Source organism: Rhincodon typus, chromosome 25, assembly GCF_021869965.1.
Source record: "Rhincodon typus isolate 14 chromosome 25, sRhiTyp1.1, whole genome shotgun sequence".
Taxonomy (NCBI): domain Eukaryota; kingdom Metazoa; phylum Chordata; class Chondrichthyes; order Orectolobiformes; family Rhincodontidae; genus Rhincodon; species Rhincodon typus.
In genome coordinates this window covers 44,240,329-44,262,480 of record NC_063356.1, presented here as the reverse complement: position 1 = coordinate 44,262,480, position 22,152 = coordinate 44,240,329, and the positions used below count along the sequence as shown (strand labels likewise).

Here is a 22,152-nt window from a genome sequence, read left to right as displayed (position 1 = left end):
AGCTTTTTTTCGCAGGAGATACCACAGGGCTGTTGACATTTGCTTGAACAGACTGCAGCTGCTTTAATTTAAAATCTCACTTAAGGACGTCATCGCCAAGACTACACCACTTCGCACTCCATAAGAATGCAACTCAAATGCCCTCATAGCCTTGAAATTCAATTCCTATTTGTTTCCATTTCACTTGTTCTGTTAACAGATTATCTTCACAAACTCAATGCAGACAAGATTTAGCCAAAATAAGATATTGACCTATTTCCTCCAGACTGTAATGCTCAGTCATCGGACAGGCAAAAAAATCTGCTTTGATGCCAGCTGCAGAATGGGGCACATGTTGAGAAATGAACAGGTTAAAAACATGTATCTGGCATTATACTGAGGCAAATATCGAACTTTAACAGCACCACCAAATTTGAACCAAAACTATCTGATAGAACTGCCGGCAGCTGCATCCAGCTGGTATTACACTTCAACTTCAGTTATAAAGGTAGACTGGAGAAGTTGGGACTATTTCCCTTGGAGAAGGGAAGACTGAGAGGAGATCTGACACAGGCGTTCAAAATTACAAGGGGTTTGCATAGAGCAGACAGGGTGGAATATATATTCCACAATTTTACACACAAATAAATGACGTAGCTGAGAATGGGGGAATGGGTTGTTGACAAGAACTTAGTTTGTGAATATCACCAAGATTGGCCAAATAGTTGAAAGTGACGAAGGCCCCACACCCCACCAAAGAAGGTGGTACATATATGGAACGAGCTGCCGGAAAAAGTGGTGGAGGCGGGTACAATCATGACATTTAGAAGATATATGGACAGATATACGGATTGGAAAGGTTCAGAGGGATATGGGGAAAACGCAGGCAAAAGGGACCAGTTCAGTTTAGGAAACATGGAGAATATAAATGGATTGGTCAGATGGGCAGATCAAATTTAACGCGATCAATGTGAGGTGATACACTTTAGAAGTAGTAACAAGTCAAGGGAGGACTCAACAAATGGCAGGACACTAGGGAGCTCTGAGGAACAAGGGGACATTGGACTGTTAATTCCCAACTCCCTAGAAGTAGCATGGCAGGTTAATAAGCTGATTAAAAAAGCACACGGAACACTTACCTTTATCAGTTGAGGCACAGACTATAAGACCAGGAAGGTCGTGTTGAAGCTGTACAGGACTGTTGACAGGCTATAGCTGGAGTACTGTGTCCAGTTCTGATCACCACACTATAGGAAGGTTGTGATTTCACTGAAGAGGATGCAGAAGAGATTCACCTGGATGTTGCCTGGGATGAAGGACTGTAGTTATAAAATGAGGCTGGATAAGCTGGATTTGTGCTGCTTTCTTTGAGCAGAGAATGTTAAGGGGCGAGGGTGAGAACCTGACAGAGATTATGAGGGGTATGAACAGGGTGATTATAAAGCAGCTGTTCCCCTAAGTTAAAGGATCAATAACAAGGGGTCATAATTTTAATGTGGAAAGGCAGGTGGTTTAGAGTGGTTTTGAGGAAAAATGACTTCAGCCAGAGGTGGTGAGGGTATGGAATGCACAGCTGGTGGTTGGAGGCGGGGAGCTAGTTGAGGCAGGAAATCTTACAACCTTTACAAAGTCAACATGAGCAAATGTAATGTCATAATATTCAAAACTATGTATCTAGTGTGGGAAAGTGGGGCTAGTGTAAAGTTGGAGTAGTTCTGTGCTACAGACTTGAAGGTCCAAAGGGTCTCTTCTGTATTGTACGATTCCATGATTCAAAACTGTTCTCATTCATGAAAGGATCCTGTGTGAGACCCAAATTTAAAGAAATTGGCAAAAGAAGCAGTGGCATCATGAGGAAAATCCTTTGTAAGCACTTGGCCCAGAAATTCCAATCAGAGTCAAAGATATAATCAGACATCAATGGAATCAAAAAATACGTATTTATATTTTGAATATTACATGAAATTCCTGGACAGATCCTCCTACTACAAACTTGTCCAGAAATCTACAGATTTCCTAGCAGAGAGAATCATTGCAGAATCCATCTCACTCACTTTTACAGCACTAAGTACCAAGTACTAAGTTTAAACATACACCAGAATGTTGACGATTATTCTAAAATGGTCAGTGCCCATGCGTGAGCATCCTTCTGAGAGCATGACTGCATGAGAGCATGCCTGTATATGAGTATGTTAGTGTGTGCATGTGCACGTGAGCATCAGTGAGAGTCTATGCCTGAGCATGAGTTGGTACAGGTGTGTCTGTATGGGGGTGTAAGACCATTACAGCCCTGTGTGGACGGAGCACAGCTGTTAGCTGGAGGCTAAGGAACATTAGGGGAACCAGGCGGTGTGGAAAAAGGGAGACAGCGAGAGAAATGGTGCAAGTCACTGGGGAACAGGGCTGCACAATAAAGGTGCTGGTGTGGATATGTTAGGAAGCCCCAAGGGAGGGGTGCATCAGGTGGGCCTGGGGAGGGGTGCAAATGGATGTCAGGTAGGTAAGAAGCATTTGTGCTAGGGTGCCAGTTGGTGAAGGTATGGAATGCACTGCTGGGAGGATAGTTGAGGCAGAAAACCTTACAACCTTTAAAAGGTCTAGATGGGCACTTGAAATGTCATAACATTCATGGCTACAGGTCTCGTGTGGGAAAGTGGAATTTGTGTAGACTCAGTAGTTCTGCCATATGGACTAGATGGTCCAAAGGGGGACGGGACTGTTAGAGTGCCAGGTGGATCATAAAGTCATATAGCATGAAAAAGGCCCTTTGATCCAGAGTCTCCATCGACCTATCACATTTTCCATCACTTGACCCATTATCTTGAACTTTATGACATTTCAAGTGCTCATTCACCTACTTTTTAAGGGTTGTGAGGTTTCCCACATCTACTACTCTCCCAGGCAGCATATTTCAGATCCCCACCCGCTCTTGGTGAAAAATGTTTTCCTTAAATTAACCCTTTCCAATCATCCTGCCCTTTAAAATTATGGCCCCTTGTTGTTGAGTCTTCTACAGAAGGGAACAGCTGCTTCCTATCTACTCTGTCCATGCCCCTTATAATCTTATACATTTCAATCAGATACCCCTCTGCTTTCTCTGCTCCAAAGAAAACAGCCAGAGCTTATTCAGCTACACTTCATGACTAAAGCACTGCATCCCAGGTAAAATCCTGATGAATCTTTGTTGCACTGGATAGGGTGCAATCACATCCTCGCTACTGTGCAGTGACCAAAACTGAACACAGTAATCCAGCTGTGGCCCAAAGTTTTGTATAATTCCAACATGACCCCCTTGCTCTTAAAGTCTATGTCACGACTGATAAAGGAAACTGATCTGTATACCTTAATAACAATTCACCTGTCCTGCTGCCTTCAGGGATCAGTGGAAAAACACCCAAAGATCCCCTTGCTCCTCTCAGCTTCCTATTGTCCTGCCACTCATTGAGTACTCCTTTGTTATGTTCCTTCTTCCAAATTACATCACCTCACAATTTTCAGGGTTAAAATCCATCTGTGACTCATCTGGTGAAGGGGTTGTTAGCATACTACGTGAGTGGATAAGTGTGGAGGGTACATCAGCGTGTAGGCCTGGCAGAATTCAAAACAAAGCTCTTGAAGATCAAATGTCAGTCATCCTTAACTAGTGCATTCACCATGGCACTGCCTCTACCTATCAGAGTCTGATCACCAAACAATCAGCACTCTTCTCTCATCTAGTATACACTGGTATTCTTGTGAATTATCCTGATCAATTCAAGACAAAAAGCTTCAACAAATGTATCTTTTCAGCAATGCTTAATCTCTGCGCTACCAAACAGCCCTGAAGTACTCAGTGATTATGTTAAGAAATGGTACAAGTCTGGTGCAACGACTATTCCGAAATCTGTGGCGTGACTCCAGGTGCTTGTCTCCACCATGAACTGCAGAGACTCTCCTCTGATACGATGGCTGGTGCCAGTGAACAGGATGTATTGTAGGAGTAGCTCAGGATAACATCACCATCTAGTGGCTTCACGGTAATATGACAAAGCATCACAAATTCCACCTTGAATTGATTCAGACGGTTCCCGAGACACTGAGCAGGGAACAGTTTATCGCCCTCCAGTTACAAACTGAAAGAAGCTAGTAGAGTTAGAATTTGAAGAGTGTTTTAAGCTCACGGCTTTGTAAAACAGTTTGCAAATAAGCAGATAGCTTCAAAGAAAAACAATTCAGTTATTATTTCAATGATCAACAATGAACGACAATATTTCTGCAGTAATTGGCATCAGCTCAGACAAATGAACTGTTGATGAGGTAAGGAGGGAAAACATGAGCCAAGCATTCACACTGCTGTCACGGTACCTTGATGCCAACCTGCTGCTGTGGATTGCCGCGAGATGTTTGCTTCCATGACACTGGACAGCTCACCAATCAACAGCTTGAAGAGTTTTACAAGAAGGGGAATGTTGGTCCAACGTTCTGGATCTGCTCAAACAAAGCAAATATCATGAGGACTAGATTAACAATTTCAGGCTAAGAAGGTTCATGAACACAAATTAGGGCTGTGCTGGGGTAACTGTTCACATATTAGAGCTCCCTATTTATTTACTTGCACCTTAAACAGGATGTGGAGGTACCAGTGTTGGAATGGGGTGGACAAAGTCAGAAATCACACGGCACCATGTTATAGTTCAAGTCTGATGTCACCTCACCTGATGAAGGAGCAGCAGCCTGAAAGCTTATGATTTCAAATAAGCCTGTTGACTATAACCTGGTATCATGCGATTTCTGACCTGTAAACAGAGTCAAGTTTAAAACTGACTATACATATTTCTTCACAGAAAATCTCAAAGCCCAGAAACAACTAGAACATTCACCAGAATGACTACTATCCAAAATAACCCCATCATTTGTCAGACATTAAATGTTCACATTCACCTTCTGTCAATCCGCCATCAACAAACCATAAAAACATATTCACCCATTGCATCCACTAGTTCCCACTGCCTTCTCTTTCCACAGAGGCAGACAACATTACCCATTTATTCAATTCCCTTTTGAGTGTTATTTTGTTTCCTTATGTTTCTCCTGGCTACAAAGTAATATTTGTAACACAGAACATAAGAACGAAGAGCAGGAGCAGACAATATAACCCCTCCAGCCTGCTTATTATATTGTATTTAATACAATCATGGCTGATCTCAGTTTGGCCTCAACTCCACTTTTCTGCCTGCTTTCCACAACCCTTCACCCCTTACTAATTAAAAATCCATCTCCAACTTAAATTTACTCAAAGTCCCAGCATCCACCGCATAATGGGGTAGTCAATTCCACAGATTTACAACCTTTTGAGGTTTTAAATCCACTACCCCTTATCCAAAACTATGACTTTCACATCAGATTGCCCCATGAGGAAACATCCTTTCTATGCCTACTTTGTCAATCCCCTTTGGCATCTTCCACAGCTCAGCTACATAGAATCCTTATAGTACGAAAAGATGCCATTTGGCCCATATGTCCGCTCATTCTTCTAAACTCCAGACAATATAGATCTAAACTGCTCACTCTCTCCCCAAGAAAGATCTCTCATCTCTGGAGTTAATGTAGCAAACCTGTTCTGAACTGCCTCCAATGCAACTACATCCCTCCTCAAGTAAGGGGACCAAAATCGTACGCAAAACTCTAGGTGCAGTCTCACTAATGCTTTGTACAGTTGCAGCAACACTTCCCAACTTTTACACTCCATTCCTTCATCAATAAATGCCAAAATTCCATTTGCCTTCCTTATTATTGCTACTAGTCTACTGTGATTCATGGTTGACAACACCCAGATCCCTCTGCACCAAAACATTGAAATTTCTCTCCATTTAGATAATACATTGCCTATTTTACCTCCAACCACAACAGAACATCTCATAACTAGCCACATTAAACATCGTCCTCCAAATTTTGCCCATTCACCTAACCTATCCATATCCACTTGTAAATTTCTTATTTCTTCACTACAACTTACTTTCGCACCTATTTTAGTAGCATCTGCAAATTTGGCTGCAGTACTTTCTAGGCCTGCATCCAAATCATTAATGTAGATTGTAATAGGTGAGCCAACCAGAAAAAGAACCATTTGTTCTGATTCTCGACTTGCTGTTGGTTACCCAGTTCTCCATCCAAGCTAATAAATTACTCCTAATCCCATACAATCTTACCTTTTCGGTGGCACCTTATGAAATGCCTTCTGGAAGTGCAGATATACTATACCTACAGGATTCCCATTATCTACCTTGCTTGTTATATTGTCAAAGAATTTTAGCGAATTACTCAAACATGACTAATAAAAACCTTCCATAAAATCATGCTGACTCTGATCAATTGTTGTTTTGACTTTCCAGACATCCTGTTATTACTTCTTTAATAATGGTTTCTCAATTTTCCAACCACACATTAAATGAACTGCTCTACAGTTTCCTACTTTCAACCTCCACACCCACTAACCCACCCCCCCCCCCCCCCCCCCCCCCCCCGCCTTTTTGAATAAGGGCATTATTTCAGCATTTTTCCAATCTATTGGAACTTTTCCTGCATCCAGCGAATTTTGGAATATTATAAGCAATGGATCCACTATATCTGCAGCCATTTCCTTTAAGACGCTAGGATGTAGGCAGTCAGGCCTCAGGGACTTGCTGGTCTTCAGCGGCGGGAGTCCGGGAGGAAGCGCGAGGGCAGCCTAGGAAGGTGAGCTTTTCGATTATAAAAATCTTACCTCGCGTGACTCCATTTTTGGAGTGAGTAAGTGAGGAAATATATTTGGGCGGTTGCTTTACCCGAAACACTATCTAGGTAGTGTCTCCCACCCATCCTCCTCCTCTAACCAAAAAAAAGGTTCTGAGCGCTGATTTGGTAAGGCTACTAGTAATTTTTTTTTAATTTGTCTGTTTGGGAATTCAGAACAGTGGGAATGGATGTTAGGGCAGTTGTATGCTCCTCCTGTGGAATGTGGGAGGTAAGGGTCACCATAGTGTCCCCACTGACTTCATCTGCGGGAAGTGCACCCAACTCCAGCTCCTCGGAAACCGTGTTAGGGAACTGGAGCTGGAGCTGGAGCTGGATGAACTTCGGATCATTCGGGAGGCTGAGGGGGTAATTGAGAGGAGTTACGGGGAGGTAGTCACACCTCAGGTACAGGAAAAAAGTAGATGGGTTACAGTCAGGGGACGGAAAGGGAACAGGCAGACAGTGCAGGGATCCCCTGTGGCCATTCCCCTCGAAAACAAGTATACTGTTTTGGATACTGTTGGGGGGGACGACTTACCAGGGGTAAGCCATGGGGTACAGGTCTCTGGCACAGAGTCTGTCCCTGTTGCTCAGAAGGGAAGGGGGGAGAGGAGGAGAGCATTAGTCATTGGGGACTCCATAGTTAGGGGGACAGATAGGAGATTCTGTGGGAACGAGAGAGACTCGCGGTTGGTGTGTTGCCTCCCAGGTGCCAGGGTCCGTGATGTCTCAGATCGTGTTTTCGGGATCCTTAAGGGGGAGGGGGAGCAGCCCCAAGTCGTGGTCCACATAGGCACCAACGACATAGGTAGGAAAAGGGATGGGGACGTAAGGCAGAAATTCAAGGAGCTAGGGTGGAAGCTTAGAGCTAGAACAAACAGAGTTGTTATCTCTGGTTTGTTACCCGTGCCACGTGCTAGCGAGGCGAGGAATAGGGAGAGAGAGCAGTTGAACACGTGGCCACAGGGATGGTGCAGGAGGGAGGGATTCAGATACCTGAATAATTGGGGCTCATTCTGGGGTAGGTGGGACCTCTACAAACAGGATGGTCTACACCTGAACCAGAGGGGTACCAATATCCTGGGGGGGAAATTTGCTAATGCTCTTCGGGAGGGTTTAAACTAATTCAACAGGGGGATGGGAACCTGAATTGTAGCTCCAGTGTGCAGGAGGTTGAGAGTAGTGAGGTCATAAATAAGGTTTCAAGGTCGCAGGAGTGTACCGACAGGCAAGAAGGTGGTTTGAAGTGTGTCTACTTCAATGCCAGGAGCATCCGGAATAAGGTGGGTGAACTTGCAGCATGGGTTGGTACCTGGGACTTCGATGTTGTGGCCATTTCGGAGACATGGATAGAGCGGGGACAGGAATGGTTGTTGCAGGTTCCGGGGTTTAGATGTTTCAGTAAGATCAGGGAAGGTGGTAAAAGAGGGGGAGGTGTGGCATTGTTAGTCAAGGACAGTATTACGGTGGCAGAAAGGACGTTTGATGTCAACTCATCTACTGAGGTAGTATGGGCTGAGGTTAGAACCAGGAAAGGAGAGGTCACCCTGTTGGGAGTTTTCTATAGGCCTCCGAAAAGTTCCAGAGATGTAGAGGAAAAGATTGCAAAGATGATTCTGGATAGGAGCGAAAGTAACAGGATAGTTGTTATGGGGGACTTTAACTTTCCAAATATTGACTGGAAACGCTATAGTTCGAGTACTTCAGATGGGTCAGTTTTTGTCCAATGTGTGCAGGAGGGTTTCCTGACACAGTATGTAGATAGGCCAACAAGAGGCGAGGCCACATTGGATTTGGTACTGGGTAATGAACCAGGCCAGGTGTTAGATTTGGAGGTAGGTGAGCACTTTGGTGATAGTGACCACAGTTCGGTTACGTTTACTTTAGCGATGGAAAGGGAGAGGTATATACCGCAGGGCAAGAGTTATAGCTGGGGGAAAGGCAATTATGAGGCGATGAGGCAAGATTTAGGATTCATAGGATGGAGAAGGAAACTGCAGGGGCTGGGCACAATTGAAATGTGGAGCTTGTTCAAGGAACAGTTACTGCGTGTCCTTGAGAAGTATGTACCTGTCAGGCAGGGAGGAAGTGGTTGAGCGAGGGAACCGTGGTTTAGTAAAGAAGTTGAATCTCTTGTCAAGAGGAAGAAGGAGGCTTATGTAGGGATGAGGCGTGAAGGCTCAGTGAGGGCGCTTGAGAGTTACAAGTTAGCCAGGAAGGACCTAAAGAGAGAGCTAAGAAGAGCCAGGAGGGGACATGAGAAGTCTTTAGCAGGTAGGATCAAGGAAAACCCTAAAGCTTTCTTATAGGTATGTCAGGAATAAAAGAATGACTAGAGTAAGATTGGGGCCGGTCAAGGACAGTAGTAGGAAGTTGTGCGTGGAGACCGAAGAGATAGGAGAGGTGCTAAATGAATATTTTTCGTCAGTATTCACACAGGAAAAAGACAATGTAGTCGAGGAGAATACTGAAATACAGTCTATTAGACTAGACGGGATTGAGGTTCATAAGGAGGAGGTGTTAGCAATTCTGGAAGGTGTGAAAATAGATAAGTCCCCTGGCCGGATGGGATTTATCCTAGGATTCTCTGGGAAGCTAGAGAGGAGATTGCAGAGCCTTTGGCTTTGATCTTTATGTCATCATTGTCTTCAGGAATAGTGCCAGAAGACTGGAGACTAGCAAATGTTGTCCCCTTGTTCAAGAAGGGGAGTAGAGACAACCCTGGTAATTATAGACCAGTGAGCCTTACTTCGGTTGTGGGTAAAGTGTTGGAAAGGATTATAAGAGATAGGATTTATAATCATCTAGAAAGGAATAATTTGATTAGGGATAGTCAACACGGTTTTGTGAAGGGTAGGTCGTGCCTCACAAACCTTATTGAGTTCTTCGAGAAGGTGACCAAACAGGTCGATGAGGGTAAAGCGGTTGATGTGGTGTATTTGGATTTCAGTAAAGCATTTGATAAGGTTCCCCATGGTAGGCTATTGCAAAAAAAACTGAGGCATGGGATTGAGGGTGATTTAGCAGTTTGGATCAGAAATTGGCTAGCTGTAAGAAGACAGAGGGTGGTGGTTGATGGGAAATGTTCATCCTGGAGTTCAGTTACTAGTGGTGTATCTCAAGGATCTGTTTTGGGGCCACTGCTGTTTGTCATTTTTATAAATGACCTGGATGAGGGCGTAGAAGGATGGGTTAGTAAATTTGTGGATGACACCAAAGTTGGTGGAGTTGTGGATAGTGCGGAAGGATGTTGCAGGTTACAGAGGGACATAGATAAGCTGCAGAGCTGGGCTGAGAGGTGGCAAATGGAGTTTAATGCGGAAAAGTGTGAGGTGATTCACTTTGGAAGGAGTAACAGGAATACAGAGTACTGGGCTAATGGTAAGATTCTTGGTAGTGTGGATGAGCAGAAAGATCTCGGTGTCCATGTGCATAGATCACCCAGGTTGATAGCGTTGTTAAGAAGGCATATGGTATGTTAGGTTTATTGGTCGAGAGATTGAGTTTCGGAGCCATGAGGTCACGTTGCAGCTGTACAAAACTCTGGTGCGGCCGCACTTGGAGTATTGCGTACAGTTCTGGTCGCCGCATTATAGGAAGGATGTGGAAGCATTGGAAAGGGTGCAGAGGAGATTTACCAGGATGTTGCCTGGTATGGAGGGAAGGTCTTATGAGGAAAGGCTGAGGGTCTTGAGGCTGTTTTTGTTAGAGAGAAGAAGGTTAAGAGGTGACTTGATAGAGACATACAAGATGATCAGAGGATTAGATAGGGTGGACAGTGGGAGCCTTTTTCCTCGGATGGTGATGGCTAGGGGACATAGCTTTAAATTGAGGGGTGATTGATATAGGACAGATGTCAGAGGTAGGTTCTTTACTCAGAGTAGTAAGGGCGTGGAATGCCCTGCCTGCAAAAATAGTAGACTCGCCCACTTTAAGGGCATTTAAATGGTCATTGGATAAACATATGGATGATAATGGAATAGTTTAGGTTAGATGGGCTTCAGATTGGTTTCACAGGTCGGCGCAACATCGAGGGCCGAAGGGCCTGTACTGCGCTGTAATGTTCTATGTTCTATGTTCAATCCCAATATATTGCTCAGTACTTTTCCCCCTGGTGGTGATGATTGTTCTCAGCTCCCCCCTTTCTATAACCATTACTCGTTACTATTGGGATGGTACTAGTGTCCTCCACTTTAAAACTGAAGCAAAGTATTGATTTAGTGATTCTGCCATTTGTGTTTCCCACTATTAACTCCCCAGTCTCATCCTCCAAGCAACCAACGTTCAAGTTAGTTACTCTCTTTCATTTTATACATTTACAAAAGCTTCTGCTATCTGTCTTTATATTTTGCGTTAGTTTTCTTTTTAGCTTTTAAGGATCTTTATGCAGAGGGTGGTGGGTACCTGGAACGCGTTGCCAGCGGAGGTGGTAGAGGCAGGCACAATAGCGTCATTTAAGATGTATCTAGACAGATACATGAATGGGCAGGGAGCAGAGGGATACTGATCCTGGGAAAATAGGCGACAGGTTTAGATAGAGGATCTGGATCGGCGCAGGCTTGGAGGGCCGAAGGGCCTGTTCCTGTGCTGTAATTTCCTTTGTTCTTTGATCAATCAAGGGTTACTAAGAAGTCCCCCAATCTTCCAGCCAGTTACTCGCCTTTGCAGTATGGGGTGCCTTCGTTTTTTTTTTACAGTATCTTTAACTTCCTCATTTAGCCACGGATAAATAGCACCCCCGCAAACCCGAAAGGGTTCAGAAAAGATCTGTAAGCACGTTGCCAGAACTGGAGGGTTTGAACTATAGGGAGAGGCCGAATAGACTGGGGCTATTTACCCTGGCGCGTCAAAGGCTGAGGGGTGACCTTGTAGAGGTTTATAAAATCATGAGGAGCATGGATATGGTAAATAGCCAAGGTCTTTTTCACAGGGTAGCCAAATCCAAAACTAGAAGGCATAGGTTTAAGGTGAAAGGGAAAAGATTTAGAAGGGACCCGAGAGGCACTTTTTCAAACAGAGGGTGCAGCATGTATGGAATGAGCTGCCAGAGGAAGAGGTGGAGGCTGGTAGAATTACAACATTTAAAAAGGCATCTGGATGTGTACATGAATAGAAAGGCTTTAGAGGGATATAGGTCAAATGCTGGTTAATGGGACTAGGTTAACTTAGGATATCTGGGCGACATGGACAAGTTGGGCCGAAGGGTCTGTTAATGTGCTGAATAACTTTATGACTCTTATAATTCTTCATCCTTTCTGGAATATATTTCAGTTGAGAGCTCCTTAAATATCTGCCACTGCTCATCAACTGTCCTACCTTTTATTCTTCCTACCCAGTCCACAATGGCTGGATTGGTCCTCATGCCTATGTAATTGCCTCAGTTTAACTCCAGTGGTGGGACTACAGTTTCTTGCCCTTCAACTGAATTTGAAATACTAGCATGCTATAACCACTCTTCCCTAGGGGACCTTTTACTATGAGATAATTAATGAATACCACCTCATTATACCACATCAAATCCAGAATAGCCTGTTCCCTGCTTGATTACACAATATACTGGTCCAAGAAATAATCTCTTAATATAACGAACTTCTGCTTGAAGCTAACTTTGCTAGTTTGATTAATCCAGTCTATACTTGTGTTAAAGATCTGAAGAAGGGTCACTGAACCTGAAACATTAATTCTGCTTTCTCTCCACAGATGCTGCCAGACCTGAGTTTTCCCAGTGATTTCTGCTTTCCATGCATATTAAAATCACCCTTGATTATTGTTGTACCTTTCTTACAAGCCCACACGATTTCCTGGTTTCCCCTGTGTCCCACTGAAGAGCTTATCGATTAGTTTGGGGACTTATAGATTACTGCATCTTGCTTTTTCTTATTTACCCAGACTGATTTTACGTCTTGATCTCCAATGCTGATATCATTTCCCATGACAGAACTGATATCTTCCTTTACTGACAAAGCTAAAGTACCCATTTTTCCTTCCTGTTTAACTCCCCAAAAGTGTACCTTTGGATATTCAATTCCCAAACTGGGTCTCCCTGCATTACTTCTTACCAATCACCACCAAATCATATCTATTCGTCTCTATTTGCAGTGTTAACTGATTGATTTAATTTCTAATGCTTCGTGCGTTTAGATACAAAGCCTTTAAGTTTGTTCTATTGTCAAATTTCCCTACGCTAGGACAATTTCTTGGTGCAATATATAATGGTCATATATTGTTATTTTTTGATAACAATCAGCCTCATCACTAACCTACATTCCTGCCTTCTCTTTCGAAAACACATCATTTGGGCCCAAAAGCTCTTTTCTGTCTTCTGTGTTTATGGTTTATCATGCCTTTTCTAACTCGATTTATTTTCTTCCCAGCATCCTGCCTACTGCTTGGCCTGTACACAACTCCCTTCAGGGTGCTTTTACTTTTGCGGTTTCTCAACTTTACAGATTCTACACCTTTTGACTCCAAACCACTTCTTGCTATTGATTTAATTTCATTTTTTAAATAAAAAGGCAACCCCATTCCCTCTGCGTATCCTTTCAATAGGACATGTACCCTTGGATATTTAGTTCCCAGCAGTGATCCCCTTGCAGCCATGTCTTTGTGATGTCCACAACACGGAACCTGCCAACTTCAATCTGCACTACAAGTCCATTTACCTTGTTTCGTATACTGTCTGCAATTGGGTATAACACCCTCAGCCCTGCACTGACTGTGCCCCTTCTCATTGTTGTCCCATTATCTGTTGTGTCTGAAATTAGTTTCCTCACCCATTCTTTACTCTCTGTCCTATTATTGATCACATGCAGTCAGACCTGGACAACACTCAGGCTCGGGCTTATAAGTACCACTCATGTTACACAAGTGCCAGGCAATGACCGTCTCCCATTACATCAAATGGCGTTACCACTGCTGAACCCCTGACTGCCAACATTGGCTGCACCAGTTCAGTTTCTGGGCACATAAATTCTGTGGCTACAAAAATAGTTCGACAGGCTGGGAAGAAGAGATTAGCAATTTACCTCCCAAGTACTGGTTTTCAGTTCTTCACCCTTTGCCTATACACTCATTCAGCACTGAACCAGTTTGATTGTAGCAAACTCAGAGATTCCTGTCAGATGAGCATCCATTTGTTGGAACAAGAATTTCAGGAAATTCTCACCCTCCCAATGCCATTGCAGTAACTGGAGTTGCTCCTATTTAAAAACTTCATTCATGGAATGTGGGTGTAGCTGGCTGGGCCAGTATTTATTACCCATTTCTATTTGCCCTTGAGAAGGTGGAGGTAGGCTGTCTTTTGGAACTACTACAATTTACTTGGTGTAGGTAGACCCACAATTGCCATTGCTTGAACAACTGGATCTACAATTATTCAAGTGCCTTAGAGTTCCTAATTGCTCAGGAACCGCAGGAAACTGCTCTCAAGTGATCTATCATTTCACTTAAAAGTACATTTATGCATATGTTTCAATAAAAATATTTAAGTTTAACATCCTTAATTATTTAATTGCACATAGATTTTTATTTTATACAATTTGAGACCCCTTTAGTGTTAGTACCTTCTATCTAATTGCAATTTTATGCCCTTAGATCAATTTAATTGCAGATATATAAATATTTTAAGCAACCTGTTTGCAGGTGTGTCATAACATATCCAGAGTAGGTGGGACTTGAATCTGGAATTTCTGGCCTAGAGGTAGGGGCACTGATAATTTATATACCTAGTTACTTTTGCCCCTTAGTTTAAAGTATCACTTGCTTCACCCTATGAAGCTACTTCTTTTCATCAACTTGTTTAGCAAGTCACTTGAATCGCCCAACTCTTACCCAACTATGTTCATAGATCAAAGCTTCATCATCTTCTCTATCTTAATATTCTCTCTCCATTGGCTCCATTCCACCCTATCCTATTGAAAGAAAGTTTACAGACCAGCCACTGAAGTGGATCAGTTGCATGATTCTCCTCCTTATGGACCAATGCAGTCAAAAAGTATTAACTTGCAGGTCAATTGTTCTTGGTCGTGCCAGTGAAAAATGCTCTGCCATTCTCTTCACATGTTCTTTCCTTCATGCAAACTCTGAGTTTGCAAGTTTATAATTAGTTTCTAGTGTTATGGATCAGACCAAATCCCCTCAAAATATATTAAGAAGGTAGCCTAGACCCTTACATTTTCTGGAATATTGTGTGCAGTTTTGGTCTCCTTTTCTGAGAAAGGATGCTCTTGCTCTTGAGTGAGTGCAGCGAAGGTTTACCAGGCTGATTCCGGGGATGGCGGAACTGACCTATGAGGAGAGATTGACCAGGTTGGAATTGTTTTTGCTGGAATTCAGACAATGAGGGGGATCACAGAGACAAATAAAATTCTAACAGGATTGGACAGGGTAGATGCAGGGAGGATGTTCCTGATGGTGGGTGTGTCCAGAACCAGGAGTTACATATGAGGATTCAGGGTAGACCATTTAGGATGGAGATGAGGAGACGTTTCTTCACCCAAAGAGTGGTGAGTGTGTGGAATTCATTACCGCAGGAAGTAGTTGATGCCAAAACATTGAATGTATTCGAGAAGCGACTAGATATAGCACTTGGGGCAAATGGGATCAAAGGTTATGGGGAGAAAGCAGGATTAGCCAATTGAGTTGGACGATCAACCATGACCGTGAAGAATGGCAGAGCAGGCTTGAAGGGCCGAATAGTCTCCCCCTGCTCCTATGTTTCTATATTTCTTATTTTAAAAAGTAAATGTAAGGTGTTGCATTCCAGATGCAATTTGATTGGTCAAACTACTAAAACTTTAAGCAAAACACCTCTTATTTTTACACTACACTTAAAATACAGACAAAAACAAAAAATTAGCTTAACTGTAACTATCAAAACGCTTAAGAAAATAATATATTAACCTCGACTAATTAACTGTTCCGATATAACAACATCCTATAAGCAAACCCTTGGCAAAGGCAAATTTAGTAAAATAGATTGTTTCACATTCAATTCCAATAGGAGGAAAAACCCAGCTTTTAGCTGTAACAGAAAGGAATAAAAGCTTCCACATCAGGCTTCAAGACCTCAACAACTGCAGAAAACTAAAACTAAAAATCCTGCTTCTGTGGGAGCTTGACCTCACCCATTCAGGTTGCTTCTGTTGTTCCAACTTCTAAAAACCCAAGGCCTCCTGAGCTGTTTACTTTATTGGCTTTGAGCAGACTGCTCCTCACCTCCGTCTCAACGTTTCTTCATAAAAAACCAGGACAAAATATATCTGTCAAAGCCATTGCATCGTCATACTAGTCTAGTTTTACTAAAAAAAGTCACTTTATGTTGTTCTCAGGGGATCGCAGGCAAGTTTTAGTGTTCAAAGCTTGCAATTTAAAAATTCTTACTTTTTGCTGCCTTGGAGCGAGTGCGTATTCCCTCATCAGCATTGAATATTTCCTCTCCTTTCACCATGATATCCCTCAGCCTCTTGTCATCTGTGTTTATGCCATGTTGTAAGAGTTTACACATTGCTACAGTGCTGTAGAGTTAACACAATCTGGTTAATGACCAGTCCTGAAAAACACAACAGCCTCTTTACAACAAATTACTGAGTCACACACATTACATGGTCGTTTTAATACATATTTTTCTTATTTTGGAGGTAAAGGATGTACTGGGAAGTGGAACACTTTCTATTTTAGTTTCACAATACCACTGTCAAACATACCAATAGCGCACACGCACAAAGGGTTAGATCATTCTGAAACCATCTCAAATTTACCCTCAAATCACACCCAAATCAGCTCTGAAATATCTTTGTTTTTTTTTATTTATTTACAGGATGAGGGCGTTGCTAGTGTGTGACATTAACAGCATCCTCTTCTCTGATGAAGACAGATTCATTTAGTCCCTTGTCAAAGCCTTCACAAGACCTCACTGTTTGTCCAATAAGCAACCCTTTTATTGATTCTATGATTATAAGTTACTGAATTACTTTTATCTTACACAAAACAATTCTCAGTAACTCAGTTTGTACTTTTTTTCAGTTTTCTCATACCTTTTGTGATTGATTCTCTACTGCATTACAAACAATGTGTCAATAACTTGCATTTTTCTGTTTTATTTGTGAGCTTACTGTGGGTATCCTGCCCTTAAACTTCATGGTGGTATGTCTACTCCATCCTTAAACTATCTTCACTTTCTCAGTCTTTCGTGATTTCTTTACACTTTTAGCTGCCAATCATCAATTCCAATCCATCTCAGCCAGATACCTTTTCAATTTTCTTGAAATGAGTTCCCATTCTCCAGCTGAATCCTTTCAAATTGATTGACCTCTGTTCTACTCCAGAATTACTCAAAATCAAATGAATTGTGATCACTGTTTCTTAAATGAACTCCCATTGAAACCCGTTTGATTTCATTTCCCAGACAAGTTCCACCAATACTCGCTTGGACGGGAACACACTAGTCAAAAAACCTCTCCTGTGCACATTACAGGAATTCCTCCCCCAATGTGACCTTTTACTCTGATATTTCAGAGTCTGATTTAGGAAAGCAGAAGTCTCCTATTATCACCACTATAGGAGTCTACAAAGACTATAATCTTTGAAGCTTTTCTGCGATTTGCATATCCAAACCCAACTTGGTCTACCCACATTATTCCTGTGACTGATCACTCCTATTTCTCAATCACTATTTTAACACTGGTTGTGCATCTGATATCTCTACGAAACTTTCCACACCTTTCTCCAAATCATCAATACTCTGTCTCCTATAACAGAACAGGTAGCACACCTGACTTTGCCCTCATATTGTCCATAGAAGAGAGGCTGCCGACTTGTCCACTCAGACATAACAAACTCCAGAGCAGGTTTCCCGGTGGGTCCAGGCAGACTGCACAGAAACTCAAGCAGAGGCTCCAGCTGATTGTGAACGAGGTGTGCAAACACCATTATTAGAGACTGCAGACAGAAAAGGAACAATGAATTCCAAGATTAGGGACTGAAGCAAAAACAGGGTAAAGGTAAGAAACAGCAAGAATGCTTTACCACCCCTTGAATGTGCTCTCACCTTTAACACAATCATAACTGATCTTTGACCTTAAACCCACTTTCCCCCAAATTCCCAGGTAGCTAGATTCCCATGGACTCCAAAAGTCTGTTTATCTCAGTCATGTACATTTGCACCAACCCCATGACTGCCACAAGAACCCACACCCGACCCCTTGCCCATTCATGACACCCTCTCCCACCTACCTGCATTACACTGAGTGTTTCTGCTTGCTGCATTTTGCTGAGGATTGCTCGCAGAATCTGATCAAGGTTGTCCCCTAATTGTGAACCAGCCTTTGAAATAAGCGTAGAAACCAGTCGTCCAACAAATGCTGCTGTGTATTCAGAGGTTCGGGGGTCGAGAAGCTGGCTCACCACCTGCATGACGTACCAGAGCCCATTGTGGCCTTGGTCATCATGCCATTGTGCTATTTGCTCCAATGCTACAGCAACATAAGCTCGCAGACACTCACCACCATTCTGTAAGAGAAGATTTCAGTGAGAGAGGCGCAGGTTTCTTCACTTCGGATGTACCAGGTATCTTACATCACACTCATTATTAACAAATCTCCTCACCTATTACATACCATTGGAGCAGAAATCATTCAGCAGACGTTTTTAACCTAGAAAGCTACCTGGTGAAGAATATAACTGGCGTCAGTCAATCTCTTCACACTTTTACCAGCGTGGTTACAGATTTAAGGCAGGCAGCTTCTAAACCAACAACCTACAGTTGCTAATTTATAGAGCAGACACATGAATCTCCAATTAATCCCCACCAATGGCCTAAATTAAACCAACACAAGTCGCCAATTAGGCCATTAATACTTTTAACTTTTAATACAGCAATCCCAAACAAATCCCACTTTCTCCTATATTAAATGCAAACCAATCCAAATGTGATGCCACATTTTCTCCCTATAACACTACTGTTCCTACACTAATCCCAATATGCCATAATCTGCATCAATCCCAAATTAATCCCAGTGCCTGGTTTCTCCCCAAAACCATTTATTCATAGAATTACACAAGTGTCATGGTACAGAAAGAGACCATTCAGTCTATCATGTCTGCACTGGCAATATTAATGCTGATATTAACCTCAAACTAATCCTTCCCTCCTGCCATAACTCTATCAAACCCAACTGTCAAGTTATAGGTACTTTACAGCCTTCTGGAGATAATGAGTTGCAACAATGTCATGCCATAGTCTTAGTCTGCTTATGTTGTATCTATGAATGGCAGCTGGTTATAAAATCTTTTATTAAAAAAGTTCTTCCCATTACTGTCACTAACCCTGTCAGTTAATCTCTTCTGCCCTTCATCCACACAAATGGTGTCAGCTGTGGCTCAGCTGCAAGCACACTCCCCTCTGAAGTGAAGGTTCTGAGTTCAAGTCTTGCTGTAGTACAAAATTCAAGGCTGACAGTGCAGTACTCGGGAAGCATTACATTGCCTTTTAGAAAAAGTGTTAAATCGAGGCCCCCGTCAGAGAATAGGAAAGATCCCATGGCGCTATTTTAAAGGGGAATTATCCCTGGCTAATATTTATCCTCCAATAACACATGAAAAAGATATCTGGTAATCATCATACTGTTCTTTGTGGGATTTTGCTAAACACATTACTTGCCATGCGGTTTCAAGAAGCAGCTGAAAAAGTACTTGATTGGCTGTAAGCTGCTGAGACGTTAGGTGGTCATGAAAAGTACTGGAAAGATACAAATTTTTATTTATTTCCTTCCTTTCTGTACTCCTTTCCCTTCTTGTGTGCTTGTTTACAGCCCTGTCACACCTCCAGCACATTTTCCAGTTCTGACAAAAAGTCACAGACCTGAAATTTTAACTGTTTCTCCACAGATGTTGTCAGATCTGCTCAGCATTTCCAGCATTTTGTAAACAAGTTTTTATTTCAGATTTCCAGAATTCGCAATATTTTGCTTTTGTAATCCCATTGCTTCGCTCTCTTTCCCACCCTTCAATCTCAAATCACCTTCATGGATCGGGAGAAGAGTTGGGTTTGGAAAGCAGCACTTTACTGTCTTATTGGAGACTCACCTACCTGCATTGTTGCATTGTCATCTGTGTGCAGCGTACACTGAGCAACAACAGGAAATGCCTGACAGATCAGCACCTCTGACAGTGGCACCTTGGTGTTTCGCACTACTGTTGTCAGTATGTCAATGGCAGTCTGCAGACAGATAAAAGGTATCAGTGTCAGCTTCAGTCCATTGCTCAGCATATTGAGTCAATGCAATGATACATACGAGGCAAATACTCACCGCACAGAGGCCGGAGGGGATTTTATCAGACGGAGCATGCATTATGCTAATAAGAGTTGGAATTAACCTCATCTGCATGGGACCCTGACATGCCTCAATTTGAGCAAGCTCCTTGAAGATGTCCTGTGCCAATGATGCCACTACTGGATCTGGAGATTCAAAAAAGTGAGCAAGCTGAATTAGAAATTCAATCCCTTATATACAGCATGCACAAGATTTCTGGTGAAGCCAATCAACCTGATTGACAGTGGAACAGAGAAACAATGCAGACAGCAAAGGCAGAGTGGACTTCACACAAACATCTCACAGGTCAGACACAACTCAAATTCTAATGGCATTTCAAGTTCTTTCAAACCATGGCAGCAAATCCCAAGATTGGACATTCAGATCTCAACATCCCCACAGACAGACTCCGGTGATATGTCTCATACTTTCTTTTCTTTCCTGTTAATTAAACCAGCTCCCCTCCCCTGACAGGACACCCTTCTGTTCAAATGAATATGTGGCTTCTGCACACTTCACAAGAGGATTTACCACCTTACATCCAATTCTAAAATCAGAAACCTTCCAACTTGCTCAACAACACCTCTCTCAAACAAAGCCCAGTTCCAAGCAACATTTTGAATCCAATTTAATGTGAAAGCAAACACGGCAGAATGATGGCTGAGAGTTCAGCACTGCTGCCTCAGAGCTAGGTTCAATTCCAGCCTTGGGTGAGTGTGTGGAGTTTGCACATTTCCTCATGTCTGTATGTGTTACTTCCAGGTGCTCTGGTTTCTAAAGACGTACAGGTTAGTCAGTTGACCATACTAAATTGGCCGTTGTCCAGGGATATGCAGGTTAGGTGCAATGTCATGGTAAAAGTCTGGTAACTAGGAACAGAGTGGAGGAGCTGAGTTTGGGTGGGACGCTCTTTGGAGGGCTGCTGTGGACTTGACGGGCTGAACGGCCTCTTCCCGCACTGTGGAGATTCAATTACTTGATTGGTCTAAAATGCTGATTATGTTGCAAGACTGGAAAATAACAGACAGGTACATTGACACAAAGCAACAGCAAATGCTCCACTCTCATACCGTTGCTGTATTTGAGGAAGATTGCAATGGTAAGGGGGCAGACTTTATTTTCGACACTAATAGTGAAGGCAGGGTCCACGGTGCAAACAACACACAATGTCTCCATGACCAGGGTCAGCACCTCTGAACTAAACTGTGTGGCAAGATGCATCAAGCCATCCAGGATGCTGGGAAGAAACGGCTGTAAAACATGTGTACACTCAGAGATTTTCAACTGGTCACAGTATCTGTGAACGAGGAAAGAGAATATATATTAGACCAGCTAACTGATCACAACTCCAACTGTAATAATAAATCAATTAAACGTATATTAAAATCAATACCATTGATTTCACTGGAACTGACTGGTTCAAGTATATTTATGCGAAAGTAAAGCATAATGATAGATCTAATCCAAGAAAAGTCATTATTTTCTTAATGAACAAGCACTTGAACAAATAAATTAATCAGACAGAGTAGGCACATCCTGTTTGAACTTTTTTTTAAAGCAAGTCTCCAACCTAGTGGACAGAAGCTGTAGATGGATGGCACTGATATAGATTACCACAGACAATTACTAACCTTCCACACATGAAATTATTAGCAAAAATGAAAGCACAGGCAATTGGAAAGAGAGAGAAGGGTTGAAGAAAACGTTGTCATGCACACAAGACTCCTGTGACATGAAGGACAGGTACTAAAGAGTTCCGATGTGATCAGCAGCGAGTTGTTAAATCCTTGGCAGATGAGGTGTAAGATAATCCACTTTCCATTTGAGGATAAATTGGAATATCTTCTAAAGGGTGAGAAATGGCCCAGTTTAACAACATTTCTTTAAAATTTGCACCTTACCCCCAGATGGCTCGCACAGCAGAGATTCGCACTGATGGTGGCTGAGTTTCATGCAAACCACTGACAGTTGCTTGTAGAAACTGCTGGATCAGTTCAGGAGTCATAACAGTGGCAAAGCGGCTGGCAGCCCAGAGGGCACGTCCTAACAGGAATGGAGAGACTGCGAGGCCAGACAGGGAGGCGCGAGGCCAGACAGGGAGGCGCGAGGC

General features: G+C 42.7%; 1 protein-coding gene across 4 annotated transcripts in view; it reads right to left on the bottom strand.

The window, feature by feature from the left end:
* The window catches only part of ipo9 (importin 9), a 56,428-nt gene continuing 34,276 nt past the window's right edge, over positions 1-22,152 (bottom strand). Inside the window, exons 14-22 of one of the 4 annotated variants that reach the window (XM_048612205.1) lie at positions 21,944-22,103; positions 21,113-21,339; positions 20,040-20,188; positions 19,820-19,948; positions 17,965-18,240; positions 17,504-17,670; positions 16,114-16,247; positions 4,324-4,446; positions 1-315 (exon numbers count right to left, since the gene is read on the bottom strand). In XM_048612205.1, coding sequence (XP_048468162.1) covers positions 215-315; positions 4,324-4,446; positions 16,114-16,247; positions 17,504-17,670; positions 17,965-18,240; positions 19,820-19,948; positions 20,040-20,188; positions 21,113-21,339; positions 21,944-22,103 — 1,466 coding nt within the window. In that variant the 3' untranslated portion in view covers positions 1-214. The other 3 variants (XM_048612206.1, XM_048612207.1, XM_048612208.1) reach the window with 3 other exon arrangements.